At 43.5% G+C, this 27,441-nt stretch overlaps 1 protein-coding gene across 1 annotated transcript; it reads left to right on the top strand.

The window, feature by feature from the left end:
• The first annotated feature begins 1,491 nt into the window (after window positions 1–1,491).
• Window positions 1,492–26,361, top strand: LOC110503882 (immunoglobulin superfamily DCC subclass member 3-like). The gene is made up of 14 exons (XM_036971866.2): window positions 1,492–1,898; window positions 10,248–10,553; window positions 11,312–11,456; window positions 11,547–11,677; window positions 12,176–12,313; window positions 12,683–12,841; window positions 17,922–18,087; window positions 18,323–18,573; window positions 18,802–18,966; window positions 19,251–19,439; window positions 19,631–19,747; window positions 21,433–21,562; window positions 21,750–21,876; window positions 21,991–26,361. The coding sequence occupies exons 1-14, from the start codon at window positions 1,847–1,849 to the stop codon at window positions 22,105–22,107; spliced, it is 2,193 nt and encodes a 730-aa protein (XP_036827761.2). The 5' UTR covers window positions 1,492–1,846; the 3' UTR covers window positions 22,108–26,361.
• The last annotated feature ends 1,080 nt before the right edge of the window (window positions 26,362–27,441 follow it).

Genomic DNA, 27,441 nt, shown 5'->3' with positions numbered 1-27,441 from the left:
TTTTGGGGCTGTTGCTGGGCAACATGGACTTTCAACTCCCTCCAAAGATTTTCTATGGGGTTGAGATCTGGAGACTGGCTAGGCCATTCCAGGACCTTGAAATGCTTCTTACGAAGCCACTCCTTCGTTGCCCGGGCGGTGTGTTTGGGATCATTGTCATGCTGAAAGACCCAGCCACGTTTCTTCTTCAATGCCCTTGCTGATGGAAGGAGGTTTTCACACTCAAAATCTCATGATACATGGCCCCATTCATTCTTTCCTTTACACGGATCAGTCGTCCTAGTCCCTTTGCAGAAAAACAGCCCCAAAGCATGATGTTTCCACCCCCATGCTTCACAGTAGGTATGGTGTTCTTTGGATGCAACTCAGCATTCTTTGACCTCCAAACACGACGAGTTGAGTTTTTACCAAAAAGTTATATTTCATCTGACCATATGACATTATCCCAATCTTCTTCTGGATCATCCAAATGCTCTCTAGCAAACTTCAGACGGGCCTGGACATGTACTGGCTTAAGCAGGGGGACACGTCTGGCACTGCAGGATTTGAGTCCCTGGCGGCGTAGTGTGTTACTGATGGTAGGCTTTGTTACTTTGGTCCCAGCTCTCTGCAGGTCATTCACTAGGTCCCCCTGTGTGGTTCTGGGTTTTTTGCTCACCGTTCTTGTGATCATTTTGACCCCACGGGGTGAGATCTTGCGTGGAGCCCCAGATCGAGGGAGATTATCAGTGGTCTTGTATGTCTTCCATTTCTTAATAATTGCTCCCACAGTTGATTTCTTCAAACCAAGCTGCTTACCTATTGCAGATTCAGTCTTCCCAGCCTGGTGCAGGTCTACGATTTTGTTTCTGGTGTCCTTTGACAGCTCTTTGGTCTTGGCCATAGTGAAGTTTGGAGTGTGATTGTTTGAGGTTGTGGACAGGTGTCTTTTATACTGATAACAAGTTCAAACAGGTGCCATTAATACAGGTAACGAGTGGAGGAGAGAGGAGCCCCTAAAGAAGAAGTTACAGGTCTGTGAGAGCCAGAAATCCTGCTTGTTTGTAGGTGACCAAATACTTATTTTCCACCATAATTTGCTAATAAATTCATTAAAAATCCTATAATGTGATTTTCTGGATTTTTTTTCTTCTAATTTTGTCTGTCATTACAGGCCTCTCTCATCTTTTTAAGTGGGAGAACTTGCACAATTGGTGGCTGACTAAATACTTTTTTGCCCCACTGTATATGTTTTTTACAGATGCTCACAATGTCATTTGGAAAGTGGTTAGTGGAGTACCAGTAACATTGTCATTGCCAATAATCATCAGCACCTCCACAACTGACAACAATAACCACTATAACAGCATTAAAGTGTATGTATGGTGGAGTAGGTTGGCAATAGAATGATGATGACCTGCATATCAAGACAATATTTGGCTTCTGGAGCCTCTTCATAGCAGGTTCCCTCAAGTGATGATTTGCGGTTTAGAAGGGGCCACCCCTTTTGACTGGCCCCCATCCTGCCATTGGCTCGTTTACATGCCCCCAGTCTCCGCTGGCCAGTTCTATTGTTGTATCGGTGTCCATTCATTGACCGGGATGTCAGCGGGGACAACAATACCTTACGCATAACTAATAGCCACAGAACCCAGCGAGGGCCGTTCTACAATAGCAAACAGAACATTCTCAAAGCAGCCTCGTCCAGAAGCCAGCCGTTCGCTGGACAGTATAACTGAAACTGCGGAATTTTTTTTTTGAGATTTTTGTTGCTATTTTTATTTAATACATTTTAAGGAGTGAAGCTCGCTATTAAAGCGTCGCTATAACAGTTAGACTTCGAACTAAAAGGGATTCATGCTAAACCATGAACCAAACGAGGAATTTTCAGCTTTTTCTATTGGTGGTCATATCTTCAGGTAATGCTTTTCATATTTAAGCGGATGAATGTTCGAGCTTTGAATAGGTAATGATAGTATAAGTCGAGTTAATGTCCTCCATGTGGAACCCACTGAATGTTTTGCTACTTGCATGTGATTTTGAAATGATTTTAGCATGCAGCCTCAGTATCTAATGTATTGGAGGTGAACGCGAAGCCATGCGTCTTTAGTGTGCACCTGGCTCTCAAGCCTATTGCACTGCGTAAAAGCAATTATTTCCTTTCCTGTCAACTCCATCTCGTCTGTATACGTCTTCCATAAAGTCATTGGTGTCGATTAGGGGACATGTGTAGTTTGCAGCCTCTGGGATACCATGGGTGTAATTAGAGAAATCAATGGGGGCTGTTAAGGCGCGCGTAAAGATGAATGGCCAAGTTGGAACCGTTAGGATATTTACAACTGTGTCTTTGGAGAGAGGCTTTTGACCTTCAAGATACATGCCTATAGTGTTAATTTGACATTATGCGTGGATAGCAGAATGGAGAGCCTTCAAAAAATAGAAAACATTTTTGTTATTGATTCGGGAAAGGTGAAATACATGAGCATTAGATACTTTTTTAAGGCGTTTTTCATTCCAATTTGCTTAATTAATTATGTGTTATCAGCACAAAAGTTGACATATGTTTGATCACAGATTTCAATGGTGTGCTACCATGATGCACCATTCAGTCGATGCGTAAAGATACTAGCCTATGCTCTCTCCTTTTACGCACAAGTTGTAAGGCAACTCTGTAAGGCAATTCGGGGACAGGAACTCACGGTGCTTTATCATGTCAGGCTTCATGTTATTGACTTTAGTCAGCTCCCACATTATTTTCTCTGATTACACCACTTAAGACAAATGAATGGCAAAGGCTATCCACGAAACAAACTTTACATAATAATCACAACGATAATCCAATTCAACCTTTCAATTCTAACATTGAACATGTTAGTAAATTTGACTCATCCCCTGAACCCGACTATTGCCTCTCATGCATTTATTCCTTAATCAGGTATTGGCTGTTTAAGTCTCCATCTGATTCAAAACACTGTATCATCTTTTAACCAATATGTGCAGTTTGCAACTGTTTCCATTAGAATCACGTTTACACTACACATAAAAAAGTGTTGAACTCAGGCAAAGAACATATCTGGAGATATAGGAAATGGCGATGTCATCAGGGATATTTGGTCAGATCAGACTCATCTACCCGTCATGGTCAGACACAGGCCAGCCAGTTGGACTTGGGGTTAAACAATGATTGACCTCCTCACACCTTCATTTACATAAAGCAGACAGACCCTCTCTGTCTGTCCCCCCATCCCCCACACACCTCATTTAGGGGCATGATGGTGTGTGTGGGATTGGGTGTTCAGTAATCCCCCTGCAGCTGCCTTATTAGATATCCCCTAAAACCTATGCACACACACACACACACACACACACAAACACTCTCCCCCAGCCTGCACAGACAGTGTTCTCAAAATCTCAACCAGACACCCCTCTGACTGGGGGTGTTAATCCCAAAGATCTACATTGAGGTGGAATCAGGGCCAAGGCTCTACCCTGCCATGAGGCCCAAAAGCTTGGCCCTGGTTCCTTCAGACTTATTTGCTCTCTGTGCCATAGCCTCATAGCCTTTCCTGTTGGCCTCCCCACTTCTTCATCTCTTATGTGGCTGGACCCACCCTGGGTTCATATATAACAAATAAGACTGAAGTTGGCTCATAGAAACAGTGCTGCTGGCTGTTATTGCTGTGTGTATGAGGGATAAGAACATTCCCCATAGTTTACAAACTGAGTTAATTACATGCATTGACCATATAAAATGCAGGTATTCAATAACCCTTTTTTGACAGCAGTTATAAATGACATATAGTTTGTAGGTTGAACGTTTCAAGGTGCATTACATTTTATAGAACTTTAAGCAAGACCTAAAGGTATTTTCAACACTGGAATTTTTTTTAATGCAATAGTGCAAAGCAATGTTGTCAGCAATGGTTGCCGCAACTTTTTCCATTGCAAATGAGAATCGTTTTATTATCTGGGGAAATGTAATCTGCAGGGCCAATTAGTCAATAAGATTGTTATTGCCTCGGCAACAAATTGCCTGTGTATCATGGGCATGGTGAAAGAACAATTTACACCATGGGTCTCATACATTGAGAGCAAAATTCTCCCAAGGCCCTCTGAGGTGAAATGTACAGAAACTGAAAATAACATTGTGTTCATTATACAATGAAACCTTTTTATAAGAGAAAGAGAAAGACACACTGAGGTTTATTGACCTCAAGAAAGAAAGTTATCAAGAAAGCCTGTAAAAGTGAATTCTGAGGACAGTATTGGGAAAACAAGTCCATCTCTATCTACCAGTTTAAATGAAACAATACCGAAACATGTCCATCTCTATCTACCAGTTTAAATGAAACAATACCGATGCCACTTTTACTGAATAGAAACATGGAACAACCTTTGTTCTGGAATTGTTTTCAATTAAAGATAAACTAGACTTCATGTTCTTGAAAGTGAAATCCATTCAATCAAATGCTGGTGGTCAATGAGACCTGATGTTGACTTCTTGACAGAAGCCACTTTCACAAGCAGCAGTACAAGATGACATAGGCCATTTCTGTGCAACAATGTCAATACATTTTGGTCATCCCGATTCGGGTTGCGATTGCTTTGACAAAATGCGCTCCACTGCATCTCTCTAATATGTTTCTGAGGAACTCAGGCCGAGGCAAAGGGAAAGCGAAGTTGGATCATTTTCGGATCTTTCTTATTTTGATTGTGCTGTTTTTACATGGCCACAGTGTGCTGAAAAAATGATATGCCTAACCCATTTACAGCAGACTCAAAATAAATGAAAAATACGCTTGAAGCATGTAGTTAGAACAAGGGTTAAAATACTGATGAATTAATCATCACAGTGTGTTGTCATTAGAATGTATTGTCATTAAATAGGCCATTAAGGGTTGTTGAATGATGAATAACAGACAAGCTATGTTATCTCAAAATGTTGCATAATGGATGCTTGGTCTGTTGCCAACATTGCCCACATTCCTACAATGCCACCCCTTGTAATTATTGGTCATTAAATGCCCCCTACTCTTGCTGAACACACCCATGGATGCGTAAGGAATAGCTTGTATGCGGAAGTGAATTGATTAGCGCAATGGGAAAAGGATCTTGTGTTCACACACACGCTAATGCCAAATTGGCTGGCAATTAATGAAGAAGTGGCTGTTTAAACAATAGGAGAGGAGCTATGCTGGGAGTAGATCTGCTGGTGCACCATCGCCAGCCATAAAGAAGAGCGTGCCACGCAGCTAGTCAAGGGGGAGGGGGGTTAGAGAGGGGAGTTTAACTCCTATTAGTGGGACAATAGGCCCAGCCCTGCAACGTCAGTCCCCAAATCCACACAGCCCCCTGACCCAGCACCCCCAATCCTCAATCCCAGCTGGGCCCAGGAATCAGTCCCCAATACTTATACAGACCTATCTTCCCCCCTCCCCTCCATCCATTATGCCTGCCTGCCTGCCTGCCTGCATGGGCCTAATTCAGTAGACATCATCTGTGCCTATCCCTCTGCTATGATGAAGAGTGAAGGAGGCTAGTGAAGGAAAAGATGAAAGGAGAGAGGGAGAGCTGCTGGCTATAGCAATATCCACTGGTAATAAGGCATGTTTATGCCTATACCAGAGGGTCTTCCTGTGGTACGACTTGAGCTGATAATACAACTAAGCCTTTAGCATTCTATGCTTATTATAGCATGGTCATTGATCTTATCCATTTCACCTAAAGGAGCTTATCAACACTAAAAATGTGAGAAAGCACTGTGAATACAGTGAAGCACACATAAAAGATGTTCATTTTCACTATGGCATCCGTCTATTTCCAAAGCCGGCCTCTCCCCTTCATGCAGGGGTTCCCAGGGTTAGGGAGAGGGGATAGTATGGGACGAGTCAATTAAGGATTCTGCAACACACTTGCAACTGGGCTTGACTCACTAGCAGCAGCCCCCCCCCCCCCCCCCCCCCCCACACACACACACAAAAACATACAAACCGACACAGGGAAAAATATAGAGAGGACGCAACCAATGAAGGGATTTACTTGTGTTTGCCTTCTCTGCCTCGACCCTGAACCCCCTTTTCATCGTCCTGGGGGGCTTAGCCACCTTCACGCCACAGTCACAATGGAAACTGTGAAGTTCACTGCCAAGTCTGAGGCGACAATAAACAATGAAGGGACTGGGGTAGGGGGCTGCTTTGGTGACCGAATGCAAGCTGTCCTCCGCCCGGCCCCCTCAGTCCCCTCACCCAACTCTCTCATGACCTTTTAGGGGCTGGGGTCACAATCTGGGGCTGAGGGGTAGAGATTTGGGATTTTGTGGGGATGGAGTGTGAGGGAAAGCTAGGGGGATGGGGCCGCGGGTCCCTGTCCTCAGTGTTCTGGATAGCCCCCCTTCTGCTTATTATGAGCACCCAGATGGGTGGTGAATTTATCCCTAAACTTAACACTTAATCACACTCCGTGGCACAGGGGCGAATGCAGGGCTGCAGTGGTAAAGATGGGCTTTGCATTCTGACTGTGTGGAATACAGCTGGGAACTCATAAGGCACAGCTGAGCTTGGCTGCTTCTATATGGCATACATTGTTGATAAATAATATCATCATTCGCTTTATGCCTCTGATTTCAAGCACAAATGAAACAAATCTACTACTAAAAACAAATGATTAAAGTTTCCTTCTTGAGCAACCCCATAATAATGCTGTTTCCAGCACTCTCACCCCTCAAAGCAACACAATTTGACATCAGTCTTAGTCCCTTCTTCTTACATTACACTCTCCCTCTATCCCCAGCATGGAAGTCCCCAGACATCTCTAATCCAATATGTCCCCACAGAAGATCTGACACGCAGCTAATCTTTAGTTACCGTGACTGACATCTCACTCTCTGTACATCCCCAGCATTGCATCCCCAAGTATTCCATTATCCACTGCTACCCCTTACATCAGATGTTAAGCTTGACTGGGTGTCTCTGGGTAGTGCAAGCAGTCGTTCTGAACTTCAAAGACCTGGGGCCCAAGCTTCTCAGCTGTGTCAGGCAGTGTGACTTGGGGCCTGTTCTAAGACGCCAGGCCAGAGTGACTTAAGCTTCGACCTGGTCCTGGGTCATAGTATTGAAATCCAGAATTGATCTATTTTGCAAAGCAGATATGAAGAAGATTGTAAAATCAGTTATGTTTTCGAAGGGTTTGAGATTGCTTGTACTGCGGCTGCTTGTTTGACATGCATCCATGTGTGCATTGATTGTGTAAATGATGGACTTTTACCCAGAATGGCCCATGCACTCATATAATATAAAGTTGTTGGAAGGTGCAGGTGATTGAGAATAATTGTATGTCAGTGATTAAAAGGTGTATAACCAGAATCTAAATGTAATGATCAGGTATCTACTGGAGCGAGAAGATATCTTCATTTAGATTAAGATGCTTTAAGGATCAGTCCTGTGGATGCACAGCTATGCTGTGAATAGACAGTAGTTTCTGGTTAGTTGTTATTTGTTACAGAGGGAGTCAATAGAGGTGGATTAATGGGAAAATGGGGAGGGATTAAATGGAGTAAAGGGAGGCTAATTGGACAAACAAAAAAACAACTGGAGGCAGTGGAGATTACACAGCATGTGTTGGAGCAGAGCCAAGAGCTGGAGTTTAGACTGGGTCTCCCAGAATGGGCTGATGTGGGAGAGGGGGTTATGGGAGAGGACTATGGCGAGGATGGGAAGACTATGGATGGATGGGGGGAAGGAGTTGGGAAAGAAAGAGCAGCTGTCTGGCATGTTTTGGTGGGATGTTTGACGGTTGCAGAGGTTTGCTATGGTTGGCCGTGTTGATGTTTGTTGTGTCTGGGTAGTGTGTATTGTTGTTCTTCGGAAGGGTCACAGGGTCAGGGGATCCAGACGTCACGCGCTACAATTCCACAGCTCGCCACGTAAACATAAGAGACCGAAAATGAACTGAACCTTTTCTCTGTCTCAGCATCTCTCCTGTTTATCTTGAACAGCTGGGAAAGGTGGATTGGTCTTTAGAATGGGTCAGGGCAAAGAGAGAGGGTTAAAAATCAAGGGGAACAGAAGGGGTATCGCCAAATGGTGCGTGTAATTGGGGAACGAGCGTGTCGACGGAATCGGTGATGGGGTTCGATGTAGTGTGAGAGATGGGAGTGGCATGGGAAAGTCACCTCCAAGTTCAAGTTAAAAAGGGGAGAGGGGGACAGGGGGGTGCAGTAGAGTGGAGAGGGGGGCAGATGTTCTCATCTGAGTGGGCGATGACTAAAGGGGACAGAGGGGGAGAGGGGTGTGTGGGGGGGCTATCACTAGTCATCCAACCAGACTCCATTGAAGTCATCCAAACTTGACCCCTAACCCCTCTCTCTCTCCCCTTCTTCCCACTTCTTGCATTGTTCAGGCCCTCTCTTGCATCAATGGCTCCATGGCATTCGGCACTATTGTAAGGCAGTTTTGGGAATTAATTGTGTTTGCGTGTGGGGGAAGGAGGGGGGGCACTGTGAAAGGCAGAATAGGATGGGGGGTGGAGGTAACTAACAGAGCTATCAATCAGGCTGGAGGAAAGTCAAGTGCAAGTTCACCCTTCTGAAAACTACCCAAACAGACTCCTCTGAAGACATTATCTTTGCTCCCCTCCCTCTGCGCTGTTGTTTCTCACTTTTTCAGTCCAATATCCCCCCCCCCCCCCCCTCTCTCTCTCTCTCTCTCTCTCTCTCTCTCTCTCTCTCTCTCTCTCTCTCTCTCTCTCTCACACACACACACACACACACACACACACACACACACACACACACACACACACACACACACACACACACACACACACACACACGTCTGGAGAATGAAGCTGTCACCAGTGCACACAGTGTGTGGCGCTCACCACTGAGAGAGGCAGTCTGACTTTTCACAGGGTCTCATTGTGGGGTAGAGTTAGGGCTTCAGGCTGTCTGCTCTTGCTCAATGAAACTGGCCATTTATCAGTGTGTGATTCCCAGCCTAGCGCTATAAACCCAGCCAAGCAGTAATCCAGCGTCCTCTTTTTCCCCTCTTAATCTCTCATTAACAACCCTGTTATTCAGCGGTAATTAAGGTGTTATTAAGAACACAAGGGTCTGGATTATGTCGAACATCTAGTTGGGCAGAGATGCACAACTTGGTTTACAAAGTTTGGGTCTTTTTACATTTTTTTTACTTAACCTTTACTTGATATTTCAATATAAAGGAGCTGTAGGGCAAGAGGAATAATGGAAAATACATTAAACAAGATACAAAATGCCAGTAGAGAATGGGTCGTAATGGTAGATTCCTCAAGAACTCTAAAACACACTATTTATTTCTAATAAATCTATCCACCAAGAAAGTGCTTCACAATATTTCCCCAGAACCAGATGGCCATATATTGTCGGTATTGGAAGCTCCTAAACTTGCTAACTATCTAGGAGCTATATTTTACAATGGTGATCTAACACTGTGATATGTGCTTAAGGCACTACACAAAACCGATAGTTAGGTTGTTAACAGAGAATAATTTATGAAAAAAGTCCACTTAAATCGATGATATCAGCACTTGGGTGGCTTCATCAGCCATCTTTCAGTGTCTTCCCTCCTCCTCCACCCACCTTAACGTTGAGTGGGCATCGTAAAATGTGGTCTTCAATTCGTTCATGACTCTATAAACGGAGGAGCACCACCCCTGGCCCTTCTCTGCTTCTTGAGGTTAACATTGTAAAGCCTGCAGGCAGGGAGAGTTTCAACCTCTGGCCCCCTGAAGGCTCTGTACTGGAATCACTGATTGATTGGTGTAGTAGTGTAATAGTAGGTGATAGGTCATATTCCTATGTCGGTTCAGTTTCAAGAGTACTTTTTTGTGTGTGTGTATGTGTGTGTGTGTGTGTGTGTGTGTGTGTGTGTGTGTGTGTGTGTGTGTGTGTGTGTGTGTGTGTGTGTGTGTGTGTGTGTGTGTGTGTGTGTGTGCGTGCGTGTGTGTGTGTGTGTATGTCATCATTACTATCATCCTCATTCTCATCTTCATCATTGTCATTTTTCAACAGTCCTCTTACTTTCATCATTGTCCTCTTCTTCATCATCAACACCACCACCACCACCACCACCACCACCACCATCATCATCAGATGCTCCATTCTGTCCTGAGGATCTCCCTTGTCAACTTCATCAGCCCTCTTACCTCCATCATCTTCATCCTTATCATCATCTAAATGGAGGAGAACTTCAGCAGTACCTGACCTCCCATGCTCCTCTTCTCTCTCCCAGTGTTGGGCAGAGCCTCTGAGCTGGCCTTCCTGAAGGAGCCCAATGATGTCATCGCCGTGCGTGACCGGCCCCTGATGCTGGACTGCCAGGTAGAAGGGGAGGGGCCTATCTCTGTGATGTGGCGGCGCAATGGAGTGTCCGTTCCCACCGGGCCGAAGGCTAGCGTGTTGGCCAACGGAACTCTCCTGATCAAGAGCTTCCAGAAGAGGAGAGAGAGCAACGAGACGGACGCTGGGGAGTATGCCTGTGCTGCCCAGAACCACTATGGCATGTTGATCAGCCGCAAGGCTAGGGTTCAGCTGGCATGTAAGTTACACACACACCACAGACACGCACAGGCACATATACATATTGGAGTGCTCACACACACACACATTAGTAGTCATATATAAGACAGATGATACACATACTGTATACTGTAAGAGTCATCTGTTACACATTACATGGCATGCAGAAGTTATATGGAAACTCTTTGAAATAGCTAGCAAGCCATTGAAGTGAACATAGCATCTCACATAAACCGGCTCCCATGCTGGTCAAGACATTCTTTATGTGTGTTCATTCATTTGATACTACCCATTGTGCCTTTAAATCATACCTGTCTGCTTTAATCCTCCCTTCCCACCCCTTCCTCCATTATTTGACCAGCCCCCCAGTTGGGACTGAACATTAATAACCGCAGCACCTCCCCCCACTCTAAACCCCCCACTGAGTGGACAACCTTTCATTCACTCACTCCCCTGACCCCTCCCTCTGGCCAAATAAAACCAGAACTGGGCTGTTGGGGGTTGGGAGGTGCAGGGGGTTGTGGGTAAACCAGCAGGATTATGAATCTTGGGAGGATTGGTGGTGCTCCCCTCGGGGAAAGGGGTTACCATGGAGATTCACAACGGCAAAACGCCCTACCCGTATTGATGACAAAATCCCATAGGTTGTTGGGCAGTTGTTCTAAGCCTATCAGAAAGACCTGTCTCCAGGGACTTTGTTGTTTTCGGGTTCTAGGACATTGATATGTCTTGGATATGTCTATTTAAAATCTCTGATCTATTTTCTCTCACACACAGCTCTCCCTAAGTTCCACATACACCCAGAGTCCATGTCGGTGGATGAGGGTGGCGTTGCCAGATTGACCTGCCAGGTGAACGGAATCCCAGAGGCCAGCATCTCCTGGGAGAAAAACAGAACTGCTGTGAATACTGACGATAACAGGTAACACACACACACACACACACACACACACACACACACACACACACACACACACACACACACACTATAATTCTCCTTTCCTGTATTCAGGTACACCATCCTGCCCACAGGGATCCTGCAGATAACCGGTGTAAGGCGGGCTGACAGTGGTGTGTATCGCTGCGTAGCCACCAACATCGCTAACACTCGCTACAGCAATGAGGCCCAGCTCACTGTCACTGGTAAGAGAAGCTGTCCTTTCTGAGTCTGTATGTGTCTGCTAATGTGTTGCTGCCTTGCTATGTTGTTGTCTCATGTCTCTCATTTATGTAGTGTTGTGGTGTCTCTCTTGTTGTGATGTGTGTTTTGTCCTATATTTCTATTTATTTATTTATTTATTTTTAATCCCAGCCCCGTCCCTGCAGGAGACCTTTTTCTTTTTGGTAGGCTGTCATTGTAAATAAGAATTTGTTCTTAACTGACTTGCCTAGTTTGTGCATTTACTGTATTTTTGCCTCTTCACCATTTCCTGTCTTCCATCTCTCTCTCTCACTGTCTTTCTCTCTCTCTCTCTCTCTCTCTCTCTCTCTCTCTCTCTCTCTCTCTCTCTCTCTCTCTCTCGCTCCCTCTCTCTCTCTCTCTCTCTCTCTCTCTATCTCTCTCGCTCTCTCTCTCTCTCTCTCTCTCTCTCTCGCTCTCTCTCTCTCTCTCTCTCTCTCTCTCTCTCTCTCTCTCTACAGTGGCAGCTCCACGGATCTACAAGGAGCCGGTGATTCTGTCGGGTCCTCAGAACCTGACCATCACTGTGCACCAGACCGCCATCTTGGAGTGCATCGCCACTGGCAACCCTCGACCCATCGTGTCCTGGAGTCGGCTGGGTAGGGCTGTGCTCCCTCTCACTCTACATCACTGTCCCCTCTCACACACCCTACATCACTGTCCAAACCCAATACCAGATCCTTCTACCACAGAGAGTATTGTCTCATAACATCAATTTGTTATCGCTAACAGGTAAAATCAATTTGTTATTGTCACCTTTGTGACACCTTTTAGGATTACAGAAGTGACAGCAAACATACACATGATATAAGACTTCAATGTGGCCTTGGTAGTCGGACATTGATTGAATGCTGCCTTAATATTGTTGAGTAGTTCTGTGCTAAATAGATCATCCATGTTTGCTACAGATGAGACCTTCAGCTCTCTAACTCTCCCCTCTTTCTCTTTATCTCTCTCTTCTCCTCCAGACGGGCGCTCCATCGGGGTGGAGGGTATCCAGGTGCTGGGTACGGGGAACCTGATGATCTCAGATGCCAACTTGCAACACTCTGGGGTATACGTGTGCTCTGCTAACCGCCCTGGCACCAGGATGAGGCGTACTGCGCTGGGCAGACTGGTGGTGCAGGGTGAGTCGTGGTACCCATCAATCTCACACCAAACACACTAGTATTAACCCTCACACCCCAAGCACACACAATGCAATGTTGGCTTTGTTGATACAGCACTTTTCAGATCTCCCACCCCAATATGTATCCCCCACCCACCATTACCAGCCTCCAGGAAACCACTCAAGCATCATCTCAACAGACCGGTGTCTCCCAGGCCTATGCTGAATGCACCCCTAGCCCCTACCTCGAAAACACTCCTCTAGATCTGAAATGAGTTGATAGGTAGAAAAAACATGTTAGACATTCCACCCAGCCAATCAGGAGACAAGTTGAAGCTATTAGCATCTGGTTGAATCCTATGTGATCTTTCCAGATCTACAGAAGAGGCTGGGGGTCAATTTGGAAATTCATCTCAAGTCTCCCTCAGGGGAACACCTCACTCTCCCAGGGCTCTGTTTTGGGGGGTAGAGATAGGGGGAGGGATGGGGAGATGAAGGGAGAGAGGTAATAAGCAGGATGGAGGATGGTGGGGATGCTGGGGTTATTTTAGGAAGGTCAGGCTATATTAACCTTTGGTAGATTTCACAATGACCTTAAGGGTGAACTGACATCCCCCAACTCTTCTGGTCACCTTTGACCTCCTGGCACGGGGCCTTAGTGTTCTGCTTTTGGCCAACATTTTCTTTTGATACTGCCGTTGATATTGGGCTCCAGCTGGACAAAGATAAAGGAGGAGATACCGTTTATTGGTGACCCTCCCTTATATACCTACCTCTCTGCTCTACCTATTTTAGCTCTTAATACCTTGTTTTATACTATAGCATCTTAATGGTGGTTCATCCCATGGATTCAACTCACAATTATGCTTACACAAGTATAAACTCAGAGTAACACTCAAATTTGAGTTTCAGAGTGAGTGTGTGTATGTGTTCATAGTTGGAGTGTTTAGTCAGGTGATACTTTCCTGTACATCAGTAATACACTGCCGAATGGCACAGTAGTACACACATTTGTACATGTATAATGGTAGCTGGTGTTAATGGCTGAGTCTATCTGCTTGTCCTCGCCACCCAACCCAATCAATCAATATCTGCTTTATGTGTCTTTCAAAATCAGGATCTGGCATAGCACCCTTATTGGGCTTGGTGAATATATTCATTCATTTTTTTTGATTGATGTTGGAAAAGGAACAAAGAGCATAACTTGATTTGAAAACAAAGAGATCAAACCATCAATAGGTTTGGAGGAGTACAATTGCAGTCAGCGTTCATATGCAGATATGAATCGGTTTAGTTTCCCTCGCTTTTTCATAACTTGATCAACACATGTATGTGTTGCATGTTACATGTATGTGTTGCATGTTACATGTGGGCGCTGTATGTTACAGTGTGGAGACCATTTCTGCTCTTTCTAAAACCACTCATACAGTTAATGTGGGGGTAGATATCAACAATCCAGTCCATAATGTTAACACCATCTATATCAGGGACTCAGGCTATGCCCAAATCTAACATCAATAAAACATACCATATGAATTATATTTAACTCAATCACTTGATATCTCACGTCAAATACCATCTGCCTCAATGTGCCTGAAAATCTCCCAAGTTTACTGATTCTACTTGAACTTGACCATTCTTTACCTTCTGCAGACCTTTTCAGTCTTATGAAGTCAAGTTAGGGCCAGTCTGGGCTGGCTTTGCATATTATGGGATGCCCTTTCAGACCTCATATCCCTGGTTGCGTCTGCCTCCTGCCCCCCTCCCCAAACTAATTTGGGGTGCTGGCTGCTGGGGGTCATAAATTGGCTGCACCAGGGGACCACCTGATCAGGACAGATGCAGGCCACAGTTAGACAAAGGCTGCATAGCCACCATCTGTGGTGGCCATTAATGGACATTTTTGGAGGGTTTGATAATAAAACAATTGTGGAAAATCAAAACAAAAGAGGAGAATCAAGTTTGGAATGTTAAAGTGGAACTTACAAACAAGCATTCTAAGAAGCCTTTTTAAACTTCAAATAGACTACAAGTGCATTGCAGGAAAGTTTTTCTGCCACCGGGTGATCAAATTAAGATATTACATCTGTAGGTTGACAGAGAGAAAAGGAGAGCTATAGGGAGAACAGATACACAATACATTGTGAAACAGAGAACTGAAAAAAGACAAGATATAGAAACAGAATAAAACAGACAGTGCTAGCAAAGCCCAAGTGCCGGAGGAGGCGGAGCAGAGTAATGGTGCCAGAGTGAGGGATCACCTCTGACCTCCCACCCCTAACCCTCTTCCTGCAGGCCCTAAGGAAATGATGCATGAGATGGTTGGGGGTGGGGTTTAAGTTTTGGTGGCTGGGGGTGGGGCTATGATGGGGGTTTGGGTGCTATAGGCCTTTGATTGGCAGGCCTTGATGGAGCGAGACAGTCCCTGCTCCACCTCCCTGGCCTGTGGGGACACTTGTCTTTGTCACAGCTGCAGGCGACAGACACAGGCAAGGCCAAGTTCAGGGGACAGAGGCCACCGAGTGCCAGACAGACACACAGAAGGGCTCAGGACACAAAGGGACACGACAGCCATTGTGTGTTTGCAAAACAGCTTATTCTAAGGGACGTCTATGTGTAGGCCTACAGGCCATTCCCATGGCTTCTGGTTAGCATCCTCATGCATAGAGAAAGCCATGAGTCACTTTCATTCACACCTTCTAAATATGTGCATAATATTCCAGGGAAGATAGGACAATTCACTATTGCCATGTGGTGTTTGATTGGGACCTATGTGTCATGAACTTTCTCATGATGGAAGTTATGTTCGATTTTAGCCACGTCATGGTCATCTCATTGTATTGTTCTGATTACACTGGAATCAGGTTTACAGAGAGGGAAGCATATTCAGTATATTTCAGGTTTAGTTCTGTATGAGAAATGGTGTGAAACAGTTGAAAACCAATCTATGACTATGATTGGTTTTCATGATTGAGGACCTAAATGTGTGTGTGACCAGGATGCTGAAGTCGACAATATTCAATAAGAGTCACAGCAACATGCAGGAACACAGAAAACTTTAGATCGTCCAGCCACACCTTTGGTAGGCAAACAGCCAGATAGAGGGACAGGCAGACCCACATAAAAGCATTCACGGCAGGTTTCTCCTCTAGTTCACTGAAATAATAGGAACCACTAACCATCATTGAAATAACAGGGCTTGAATGCATCTCTACTCTAAATATATGGCCTCGCCCAAGTTCAAGTGTGAAGTGCACTGTAGCCCAGGAGAGAGAGATGCTAGAGGGTAGATTCATTACCCGAACTTCCCCCAAATGCAGTAGTATGGAGCAGCTCCCATTCACTCTCACAATGGGAGCCATCTTTTTTGCTCTCAAATGAGCAAACCTGCACCCTCACCCTAACCACAGTCTCCCTTCTCCCCCTCTTCTCTACCCCATCGGTCCCTTCTGCAGAGAGGCAGGCTGGGACAGCTGGGGAGCTCTCTGCAAACAGAATGACAATGACAATGACCCTGACTGCCATTCTGTCACCAGGCTCTCACACGCACCCACCATTGATTGAGTGGTTTACTCTAACTCAATTTCAGCTCTCCACACTGCTGGAGCTGAAGTGAAATACACACTTATTAAACACTTATTCTAGACTGTTTGGAGTACTCCTGTCAGTCTAGGCATAAGGAATTGGAAAGTTTGTTGCTGATGGATATGTCTAGAGGGCCATTTATGGAAGCTTACTGTTTCAACTTTCTTTAAACCAATAATTGGCCATCAGGTGGATTTCTGTTCAGGAGATGGAAGAAAAACTGTTAGGGAGATTAAACGTGTTCCTGTGGTTATATAAAAACGTTTAACACAATTTGTTGTCATATCCAAGTTCTGCTACCCTGGGAACCCTAACAGATATATATCTCCTCAATATCCTCAAATCTCCACAAGATTAAACCAAGCATTTATATTTATCTTTTCGGTACACAAGCTTTAGAGGCCCAGCTTGCATGTCATCTTTTATTTTCCTGTCCCTTGTTAATGCAAAGAAATTGAGGCCCAGCGACTTGGTTATAAAAATAATCCATCCCTGCCATTGATTGATGGCCACCCCAACCCCCCATGCCCTCAGCCCCTTCACCCCTACACCCCCCACCCCACCTCCCTCTCCTCTTGGTCCGCTTTTCCCAGAGTCCTGACAATGGATTTGTGAGCAGGCTAATTTTTACGAGGGGGGTGGGGGTAGTAGTAGATCAATGAGATGCGTGTGGAGGGGGGAGAGGCCTGAGGATTTTGCACACAGACATTATGCCATTGTGGCAGCAAGACTGCCTCTGTGCCCCACCCTGTGTCCCTCTCCACTCGGGTGTCACGAGAGGGACGTACAGGGGTGTCGCTTTAATTTGGGGACGAGATGCTGCTGTCATGGATCATGAACTTGATTTTGGACTCCTTGTTTTGGCATATGCTCAGTTGGAGTCCGAGTCTGGACCTTAATGTTCTTATCTCGTTGGAGATGTGTTGGCTTTTCTGGTTTGTGGATTATTTGGGGATTTGGATTCAGAGGCAAACACTCATCCTGACCACAGAAAACACAGAACAGAATGACATTTCATCCTTTTCAAATTCTTTGAGTAACTTTCGACAATTTGAGCACAAACAGGGTATACAAAATATTGAGTGAACCCTAGAACTTAAATCAATATTGTATCTCTTGTACACTGTCCATTAGCCCAAACATAATTTTGGCAAATTGAGAGCTCATCTTAGTCTCAGACAGAATGGTCAGAATAATGTCAAATCCACCTGTGTCAAGTGCATTGCTTAAACATCTATGCTGCCCTCTACTGTGCTTTATAGTAATTGCAAGACATAGGCAACACTGCACAGCCACTGAGCCCGATAATGGCAAGCAGTATCTCGTTCTCTATTCATCTCCCTTCGCACCCCCTCTCATTTAAATGAAATTGAAATAAACTACATAATGTAGATATTGCCAAGCAGACTTTGAGACAATACAAGATGGTGGAACATTCCATCACATACATTAATTACATAGCACGTAGCGAAATAGGAGAAGCTCACTCTCTTTTTATTTCTCTCTATTCCCAGCTCCTCCTGAGTTTTTGCAGTGGCCGCAGTCTGTCTCCAGACCAGCAGGGAGCAGTGCAGTGTTCACCTGTATGGCCCAGGGAGTCCCCGAGCCTCACCTCATCTGGCTGAAGAACGGCAAAATCCTGACGCCTGGTGACAACGTCAAGCTCACCAACAATAACAGGTACAGTAGTTAGTATGCTTTAACTCATCTACATATACTTTTAGATGCAAATATAAGATTCAAATGAAACATTAAGTAATGTTGTTAATAGATTCATTACACCACCATTATTAGTCACTCCAACCCTTAACAGGTCGCAGTTGCAAATGAGAACTTGTTCTCAACTAGCCTACCTGGTTAAATAAAGGTGAAATAAAAAAATTAAATAAATAAAAAACAATACCCCTCCCTACAGCACGCTGGCGGTGACGCGCATCACCACGGATGACGAGGCCATCTACCAGTGTATTGCTGAGAACAGCGCTGGCACCAACCAGGCCAGTGCCCGCCTGGCCCTCACCCAGTCCACGGAGTTGCCCGAGGCCCCTCAGGATCTGACGGCCACGGCCCTGTCCCCCACCACTCTACAGCTCACCTGGGCCCAGCCTGCCCCAGAGGTCACCGACGGCATAATCGGATATGTGCTGCACATCCGCATGTTGGGCGGTAAGGAGGCTGTTATAATATAATACAACTTCATTGTCCAAAGTGAATCGTATATTTTTGTTTTCTTATGTAATTCATATGGAGAATTTAATTTTTAAAATCCAGACAGTTATACATCTAGAGCTTCTAGTAATACTCTAGTAGTACACAAGACTGCCTCTTTTTAATACCTTCCTCTCGTAAGATGCAAAGATGATGACCTCACTTCCTGTTTGCTGTCCCCTCCAGAGCCAGACAGCAGAGAGCTGCAGGAGGCTGTCAGTAAGACCACCTTCCAGCATGACTTCACCACCCTGGAGCCTGCCACCACCTACTCCATCTACCTCAAGGCCTACTCCCCTCTGGGAGCCAGCCAGCAGTCCAGCACTGTGGTGGCTACAACACTAGGGGGCGGTACGTCATGTAGATGTAATGAAATGAGTGGAGATAAGCAGTTGCATATCAGAGTGACTAATTTCTCATGCACCTATATTTGTATTTGTTCATCTCTTTTATTTTCCTCACCTTTCTATATTTGACTGTTTCTGCAAAATCTTTCAGTTTTTCACATTTTGTTTGTTTATTCAAAGCCTTTACTCATCTCTTTCCCTGTTCTCTATCTGTCTTCTCATGTTTGGAATTACATTTGTATGTTAATCCGCTCATCCTCTCTGTCCCTCCCCTCTATCCCCTCACAGTACCCAGTTCTCCCAGTTTCTTCACCAAGGTGCTGAACAAGACAGCCATGCAGGTGTTCTGGGAGCTGCCCAGTAAGTCGGGCAAGGTACAGGGCTTCAAGCTGTCCTACCGCGAGGTCCCCCAGCCCAACTTCCAGGGGCAAGAAGTATTTCCCGGTCACATCAACACCCACACCATCTCCCATCTAGGTAAGTGATGAGGTAGCATACTACTAACCACTGTCACTGCAGGGTCTCAGATTGCAATGACTCACACAAAGCAGACATTTTCACAATGCAGAGTGCCGGTACTGGTGCCAAAAGGACCTTTGAAATGGAATGAATGTGACTGTGTGTCACTTTCTATGGTTGATTGTCCTACCTGGCCATCTCTGTTTCAGAACCCACTGCTGTGTATGAGATCCAATTGGTGGCCTACAACGGCAATGGGGACGGCACTGCCAACAAGCGTCTGGTTTCACTGGCTGAGAGTGGTACCAGCGCCAAGACCAGCTCCGGTGAGACACAAACACTGACCTTTAAGCTGATTTAGGATCAGAACCCTATGTGTAACTGTCAGTGTAAAATGGTACTGTCAAACATACTACACCAGGGGGCGATGTGGAGCAATGATGCTGTCTTGTTAGTATGTGTGTCAGGGGTACATTTAAAATAAAAATGTATCTAGAGAAATTAGGGTTAAGTGCCTTGCTCGAGGGCACATCAGCAGATTTTTCACCTAGTCGGCTCAGGGATTTGAACCAGCGACCTTTCAGTTACTGGCCCAACACTCTTAACCGCTAGGCTACCTGCCGCCCCGTAGAGTTGCAAAGAAAGGGTATGTTACTGGAAACGTTCAAAGTTTACCAGTTGCCTGCCAGAATTTTTGCTAACTTTCAAGATTTGTATGTCATTTATCACAAAGACATCTAGAGCCGTTGGATACTTTAGATTATCACAGATGTCCGTAGTTATCGGTGGCCCTCTCTCTGGCAATATCACATGTATATCACATCACAATATCACATCACAATATCACATGTAAAATAATTAAGTAAGGTGATTTAAAAAAAAAAATATTGAATGACAAAGCTGTACAACATTATCCTAAATAAAAACGATCAACTTAGTGAATACCATTAGTAATATGAGGGTTTCATAATGAAATATCCTTTCCATATTTTTTTTACACACTTTTATTTATTTGACTATTTCAATATGTATTTGCTGTCAATGTTTTGGCGTCAGACTGGTGGCAGATGTGAAAAAAGAGTTGCAAAGTTAATTGAAAATAATGCCGCTGTTGATTAGATGCTTTTTTTTTCATGAACCATATGGTCTATCTGCTAGAAACTCATGGAGAATATGGACACAGATATAAGAAATTAATACTATACATTAATATATATATATTTGTAAGTTATTCAAGTATACAGTAAATTACCAAAGTTACCATAGATTGCCATATGTTTTCTGTTAATTACCTAATTTGCTTTGGTAAATTACCAGTAGCTTTGCAACCCTAGTCAGAGGATATATGTAAAAACATATACTCACCCTGGATAAGTGTGTCAGCTATATTATGAAAAGGTCATTCTAATGTAAATGTCACGACTTCCACCGAAGTTGTTCCCTCTCCTTGTTCGGGCGGTGTTCGGCGGTCGACGTCACCGGCTTTCTAGCTGCCACCGATCCATGTTTCATTTTTCCTTTTGTTTTGTCTGTTTTACACACCTGGTTCCCATCTCATGATTATGCTCCTTACTTAAACCTCTGGTTCCCCTTTCTGTTTTGTGTGTGATTGTCTTTCGTGTTTTGGAGTTCGTATCCTGTTTTGTATTTGTTTTATAACGGGATTTTTGTTCCGTTCTCGGATGGAGTAAATACAGTGGTTTTACTCTTACCTGTGTCCTGCGCCTGACTCCTTCACTCTCCTCTAGATAGACTCTGACAGTAAATCTCTTTAGTTCATCTTTCGGATCACAGAAAGAACATCACAGTGTGTGTCAAGTACATACACAAGGACAATATTTGCCTCATGATATTAAAGGTAAAGCAGATCGCTGTATCGACACCACAGATGGTGTGAGTCGTGGCACTTAAGCGTGTGTGTGTGCGTGTGTGCGTGCATTTGTGCGTGTGTATGTGTGTCCCGTTCCTGTTTTTCCAATAACAAAACCCATTTTTGTGCGTATTTGTCCAGGTGGGCAGAGCCCATGTAACTGCAAGCAGGAGGATGAGGGGTCCATGACTGGCATTGTGGTGGGAATCCACACTGGCATGGCATGTATCATTTTCTGTGTGCTGTTCCTCATGTTTGGCTACCGCCGCAGGTAAGCAAGCACTTTTTGGTATATAATAATAAAATACATAATAACAGAATATGTTTTGAATATGGTTTTAGTGTAATAACTTTGGATTTTAATGTGTACGTTGCTTTATTTATTATTGCCTGGATATTGAGTCACTTTGACTCGAGGACATGGGTCTCATTCCATGTTTGAATGCTTCTATCCCCAGCTTCTTCTGCAGGAAGGGGACCCAAGATGGCTGGTCAGGGCCCCGAGGAGGAGACAGGAACCAGCGGGCTGGCCCACCAAAAGAGGGGGTGATCCGCATGCCCGAGGTCATTGAATTAGTGCCTCAGGTAAGGAGCTGTAATATGCACAATTCTACACCATACACACTCACAGTTCTAGCTTTCTGTGTCCTATGGAGCAATTAGTATGATAATAACCATCCTTCTCTTTTCTGCCTGTAGAGATGTGACTCTATCACTGCTCCAGTGATGGTTGTTAAGGGTCAAGCCCCCCCAGCGCAGTGCCAAGTCCTCATCGAGCAGCCCCCACCATGCCAGCCTGGCACAGGCACCGGCTAAAGCACCCAAACACCATTCCACTTACCTCCCCCAACCCCAGTCCCCTTACCCTGAGAAATGAATGGCTGTTCTATGGTTCCTCCACCTCACCTGCCCACCAACGCCTTAGCCATAGTCTGCCTATTGCAGCGTCCAGCCGTAGTTCTAGCAGTGAATGAGAGAGAGAGATTGAGAATGAAACTGAGAGTAAGAGGTGATGTGTTGAGAACTTCTGTTGAATGTGCAATACCACAAAGGAAAAACATTTATTTTATAATAGCTTCAAGTAAAAGTAGTACCAATGTAGTCATGAGTAACTATTGGGATGTTAGCCCCATTTCTGTCTTGTGTCTTTTACACCAAAGCTGAAAGTCTTATTTTAACATTTTATGTTTAGTTCCATGGAAATGTATTGATAGCCATGGAGGAAATGGGCACAGGCCATTTATTATTCAAAATGACTCATTAGGTAAAATGCTGCTGGCTCATCTCTGAAGATAACTGCAATATTACTGTATTCCTTATATTTTCAGTGTGGTATTGAACATTGTGCATCTTCTTAAAACCAAAACTCATAAATAGCTTCATTTTATGTCATTTTAAGTTAATGGCCAATGGTGCCATTTTCAGGTTCTGATAGATATACTGAGGCCTTTTACCAGTTTGAACAGTGAACGTGGCTCTCAGATGATTAGATGATGAGCTTGAGTCAATGGATGAGATAGAAAGTCTATCAGTCTTACATTGGGGCCAGTACCAAAGTGATTTCTCTGTTCAGCTTGTGATACAGTAGATATAGTGAATGTTTTCAGTCGCTTGGTGTTCTCTGGTTAGCGCCACAAGATTGCACCTCGGGGCTACGTAACGTGGTCGGCTTTAGCCTTGCCGAACCTGACTGAGTTGATTGTTTGACTGAGTTGATTGTTTGACTGAGTTGATTGTTTGACTGAGTTGATTGTTTGACTGAGTTGATTGTTTGACTGAGTTGATTGTTTGACTGAGTTGATTGTCTCACCGTGTTAGCCTTGAGGCGGTCCGGGGTCGAGGGATCACAGATTCAGCCATTTCTGTTCAACCCCCTATCCCAAACTCTTTGTTAACTTTCTGCTCCCCCACCAAAACGTTTTACCTCCAAAGATAGCTACCTCAGCCTGACGAGAACGTCAGAGCTATCAAGGTAACCATTTTGCCTGTTGTGCTGCTGGTCAAGCATACCTACCTCAACCAAAAGGGTACTTCTGTGCCCCCTTTTCCTTTTCTTTTTGGGTGCCAATGCCAGTCCTGTGCCAGCTGCCACTCCTTGTGTTCAGAGGGTGGTACACTCTTTCGATTCCTCCCTGTCAAGAAAAGGAGGAGGCCTTGGATCGTGATTGAATGTCACTAGGCCCATCTTCTACCCAGAATGTAACTGGTTGGATCTGTGGGTTTGCCAGTTCACTTATGTTGTTTGACATTGTATAATTCCTGATCGCCGATTTTCTGCTTTAATCGCCTGCCTGCTTCTAATCCTGCTATTGGGACTCAACACCTTGTCCAACCCCTGAACGTCTGCCTTAATTTAAAGCGGTTCATTCAGAGTTGGGTCACTTCAGCTACTGATATGCAGTATGGAAGCACATGGATATGATTCAAGTACATATTCTACCTCAGACTCAGCAGCTTCACAAACGGGTGATGGAGAGACAACCATCATTGATGATGTCACAACAAGCGGTCTTGGAGCCCAGCTGTGGAGCACTACAAGAACAACAAACATGTCTCCTCAGTTAAACAGGGAAAGCGAGATGAATGTCTCTTTATTAAGGCACCACCTGCTGCTGCCAACACCATCTCGTCTCACTGGAGGAAGACATGACTCAGAAACGTGCAACAGGAAACAAAGTTGGAAGCCTGACAGAAAGTGAGCGATAAATATGAACGCACAGCATTTTTAAAACTTTGAACATTGCATGAAAGTATGGACATTAAGGAATATAAAGCCCAAGTTTCACCATTCTGTTATGGATGAATTTGCTGACTATTTTGCCCTTTCCTGCAGAATTCCAAAATGTAATTAGTTAGAAATGTATATTTTTGCCATTTTCAGGAAGCTTTCTGTCACCTACCAAAGGTGATTGGTTTGCAGTGCCTCAAATACCTTTGTTGTCATGGGAAAATTCTGTTCAGCAGACCATGGTTAACTTTCTCGAGTGACTAATTTGTCTTGTATTTTGTCTTCATGTCTATTCATATTCAATTCTTACCTCACACTTACTGCACGAATGACACTAGCTTTTACCGTAGACCGCTGTTTCAACAAATATTTCCAAATATTCTATGAAAACCAAGTCGAACGATATCCAAAGATGAATGATTGTTACGGTTTTCAGTCTTTCCTCGATTAACCTTTTTTTTTTTAAAGTTGTTTTTAGTTGGGTTCCCGTTATAAGGTGCTGCCATTAGCCAATGATGAGACAAACTAAGAAACACAAGCAGCTTACATAAACAGCTTACATAAACCCCAAAACTAATTACAAAGATAATTCAAGAAACCACCTGTAACACTGTAAAATGTTCACAGATAGTTTTTCACGTGTCTCACTGGCAGACCACTTGAGGCATGGAATTCCACATATTTTCACTTTCTTTTCAACATAACATTTTACTTTGAAAACTGAAAATGGGATATATATTTTCATGTATTGTTACAAATAACTGTCCTTTGAATTATAGAAATACTATAACCATATTCTAACATTTTAAATAACTTCTGTTCCATTTATTAATGACCTAACCACAGGAATAGCCGTGTTGTGATAGAGCACCGCCTTCCCCTTTTTGTAACTACTGAATAAAATCCCAGTCAATTTGTTGGAGATACTCGGGCAAGTCTCCATCAATCACAAGAGGATTCCATTTAGGTACATTTGTTTTCAGATCCTCCAAATGAATTGTGTTGTAACTGTTTGAATGGCTGTGAAAAACGTAGCCTCACTACAAGTTTATGCCTCTGTTTTGTGTGGATGTCCATCTTTCATTGCCAGTTTCTGAAGCTAGTAATCTGTGCAGAATTGGACTAGCTACCGCTACATACCCTAACAAAGTCACATAGTGCCACTGTCCTCAAGGTTTTAGTTCAACTGTATCACTGATACCATCCTTTTTTTTTTTTACTGTGAATAACTTATCTACCATTTTTTGGGGGCAGTATGATAAGTGTGATACCAAAAGGAAAAATGAAAAACATTATGGTCAATATTTTATTATTTGAATAACAAGACATAAGTTGACCCAATATTTCTTTGAACAAAACAAAACAATTTTAAAAAAAATGATATGCTTTTCTTTTTATAGAACATTTCTTCTTCATTCATTTTATAAATGTTCCCTCTCGAGGTTGGTCCTGCTGCGTATGGGAAACCTTGCCAAAATGTAGACGTTCCTTTTTAAAATGTTATTATTGTTATTAATATTATAATTATTGCCATTGTTGGATTCACTCCTTTCATTTTGATTTCATATTGGTTGGCTCGTTTGGTTTCTGTTTTATTTGTAGTTGAAGGATGTGAACATGTTTGCTAGAAATGTGAGAATTCTAACTAGAACGGTGTGTTGTCAGAAAAAGGTTGTGTAAAAAACTGTATTTTGACATTGAAGGAACGATACCTCAAACTGTCTTGTATTCTCCAAATGGATATTTCCTATCTTAACTCCTTTAGCAGCAGCTCAGCCACAACCATGTTAAGTTCATTTGCAAAGATGGACACTTGCCATACTAAAGTAAGCCATATAGGAGTTTTCCTAAGCCATAATACTACTGTCGTGTATTACAGTCCATACTTTGATATCAGGTCACTGAATTTGAACCTATCAACTGAGTACAGTATTTCTTGATGCCAGACGCACAACCTACCTCTTGCTAAACATTTACACATAATACAAAACACCTGAAATGTAGAGAAGTAGTGAATGAATGCTAGAACCAATGAAAAAATAAATGCTTTAATGTAAACTGCTTTTAAACTAGTTACAGACCAGATGAAAGAGAGGAAGATGTGTATGTGTACCATTATAGCACAACTAGAGACCCCTACAAATGGATCATTGTTTGGTTAATAAATTAATTGATCTAACGCAGAGTAAGATCACATTGTAGTTGTTTTTGTCCCTGACCTTTGAACCATAGGCCTCTGGTTGATATGACTGTTTGAATATGTCAACTGTTTCTTTAAGTTTTTCCTTCTTTCAACTGAAATGACACCTGTAAACCAAATAAAACTAGGATTATTATGTAGACATCCGTCTTCCTGGAGAGTTCATTTATAATGCGGCTGATACCCTTATAATGAATGAAAGTTGAAATGTATTAACACGATTCAAATGTTCATAGCTTCCAAGTACCTTTATTGGTGATTCAAAGATATGTATTGTAGACTTTTATCAAAAAGATATACGCCAGACCTGAACCAGCTCAAATGTGAATATTAGAATGAAATGGGTCATGTTAAAACTGATTTCATTTAAAACAAGTGTTGCCTGGTTTCAACCAGTCAACCCTGTTGAATTAATTACACCATAAAGCATGCCCTTTTTCAGAGGCAGTGACTTCCCTAATGCAAGGTTATTCAGAGTGTGGGTTTGATTGAATTCCAGCCCCAGTGACATACTGTAGATCTACTCTATGAAATATAACAGTTCAACATGTAGTTAAAAAAGTAATGTCAAATATAGCAGTGAGCAGGGAGTTCACAGGATGACAGATGACAGAAAGGACACCAGAGGAGTTGGATAACAAAGCCAGCAGTCTATCATGTTGGAACTATCTTCTTTCATGTGCAATCATGAGCCAAAATACAACATCTGGAGTGAATCTGGCATGGTTTATGAGGAAAATATGATTTTGAGCATTAGCATTACATATGCAAAGAATGAGTCATTAATGGTTTCCCTATTTTTTGAGATATCAACACCAAATTCAGTGTTCAAATTCAGCGACATCCACGATAGAGATACCTAGTTTAAAGTTGATAGGCCACTGTGGAGTGGATTTAAAGTGGTTTAAATGGACACATAAAATCAGATTTTTGATTTGTCAATAACCCAGCCATATTTTGACGAATCCCATAGCTTTCTCAAACTAAGTAAAGACATGTACCATGGGCCTACATTACAAAGGTGGTGTCTTCAGGTCCTATGGTCCATGAAAATAAGATGCTGAAGTATTGTTAGCAGCATCTACTGATATACTCTGATGTTGATTTTGTCCACGCTCACCAGATGCGATCAGGACACGCAGGTTGAAATATCACTCTGAACCAACTATATTAATTTGGGGACAGGTCGAAAAGTATTAACCATTTATGGCAATTTAGCTAG

This window comes from Oncorhynchus mykiss, chromosome 3, assembly GCF_057628025.1.
Source record: "Oncorhynchus mykiss isolate SJ-2025 chromosome 3, ASM5762802v1, whole genome shotgun sequence".
NCBI classification, from domain to species: Eukaryota; Metazoa; Chordata; class Actinopteri; order Salmoniformes; family Salmonidae; genus Oncorhynchus; species Oncorhynchus mykiss.
Note: the sequence above shows the minus strand (reverse complement) of the source record. Positions and strands in the feature narration are given on the sequence as shown.

What these genes read in the sequence shown, in the direction of transcription:
- LOC110503882 (XM_036971866.2), top strand. Translation starts at nt 1,847, where the DNA reads ATGAACCAAACGAGGAATTTTCAGCTTTTTCTATTGGTGGTCATATCT. An exon ending in GGCTAGGGTTCAGCTGGCAT is followed by an intron (nt 10,554 to 11,311) that starts GTAAGTTACACA and finishes TCTCACACACAG; the next exon opens with CTCTCCCTAAGTTCCACATA. An exon ending in CCACACCATCTCCCATCTAG is followed by an intron (nt 19,440 to 19,630) that starts GTAAGTGATGAG and finishes TCTCTGTTTCAG; the next exon opens with AACCCACTGCTGTGTATGAG.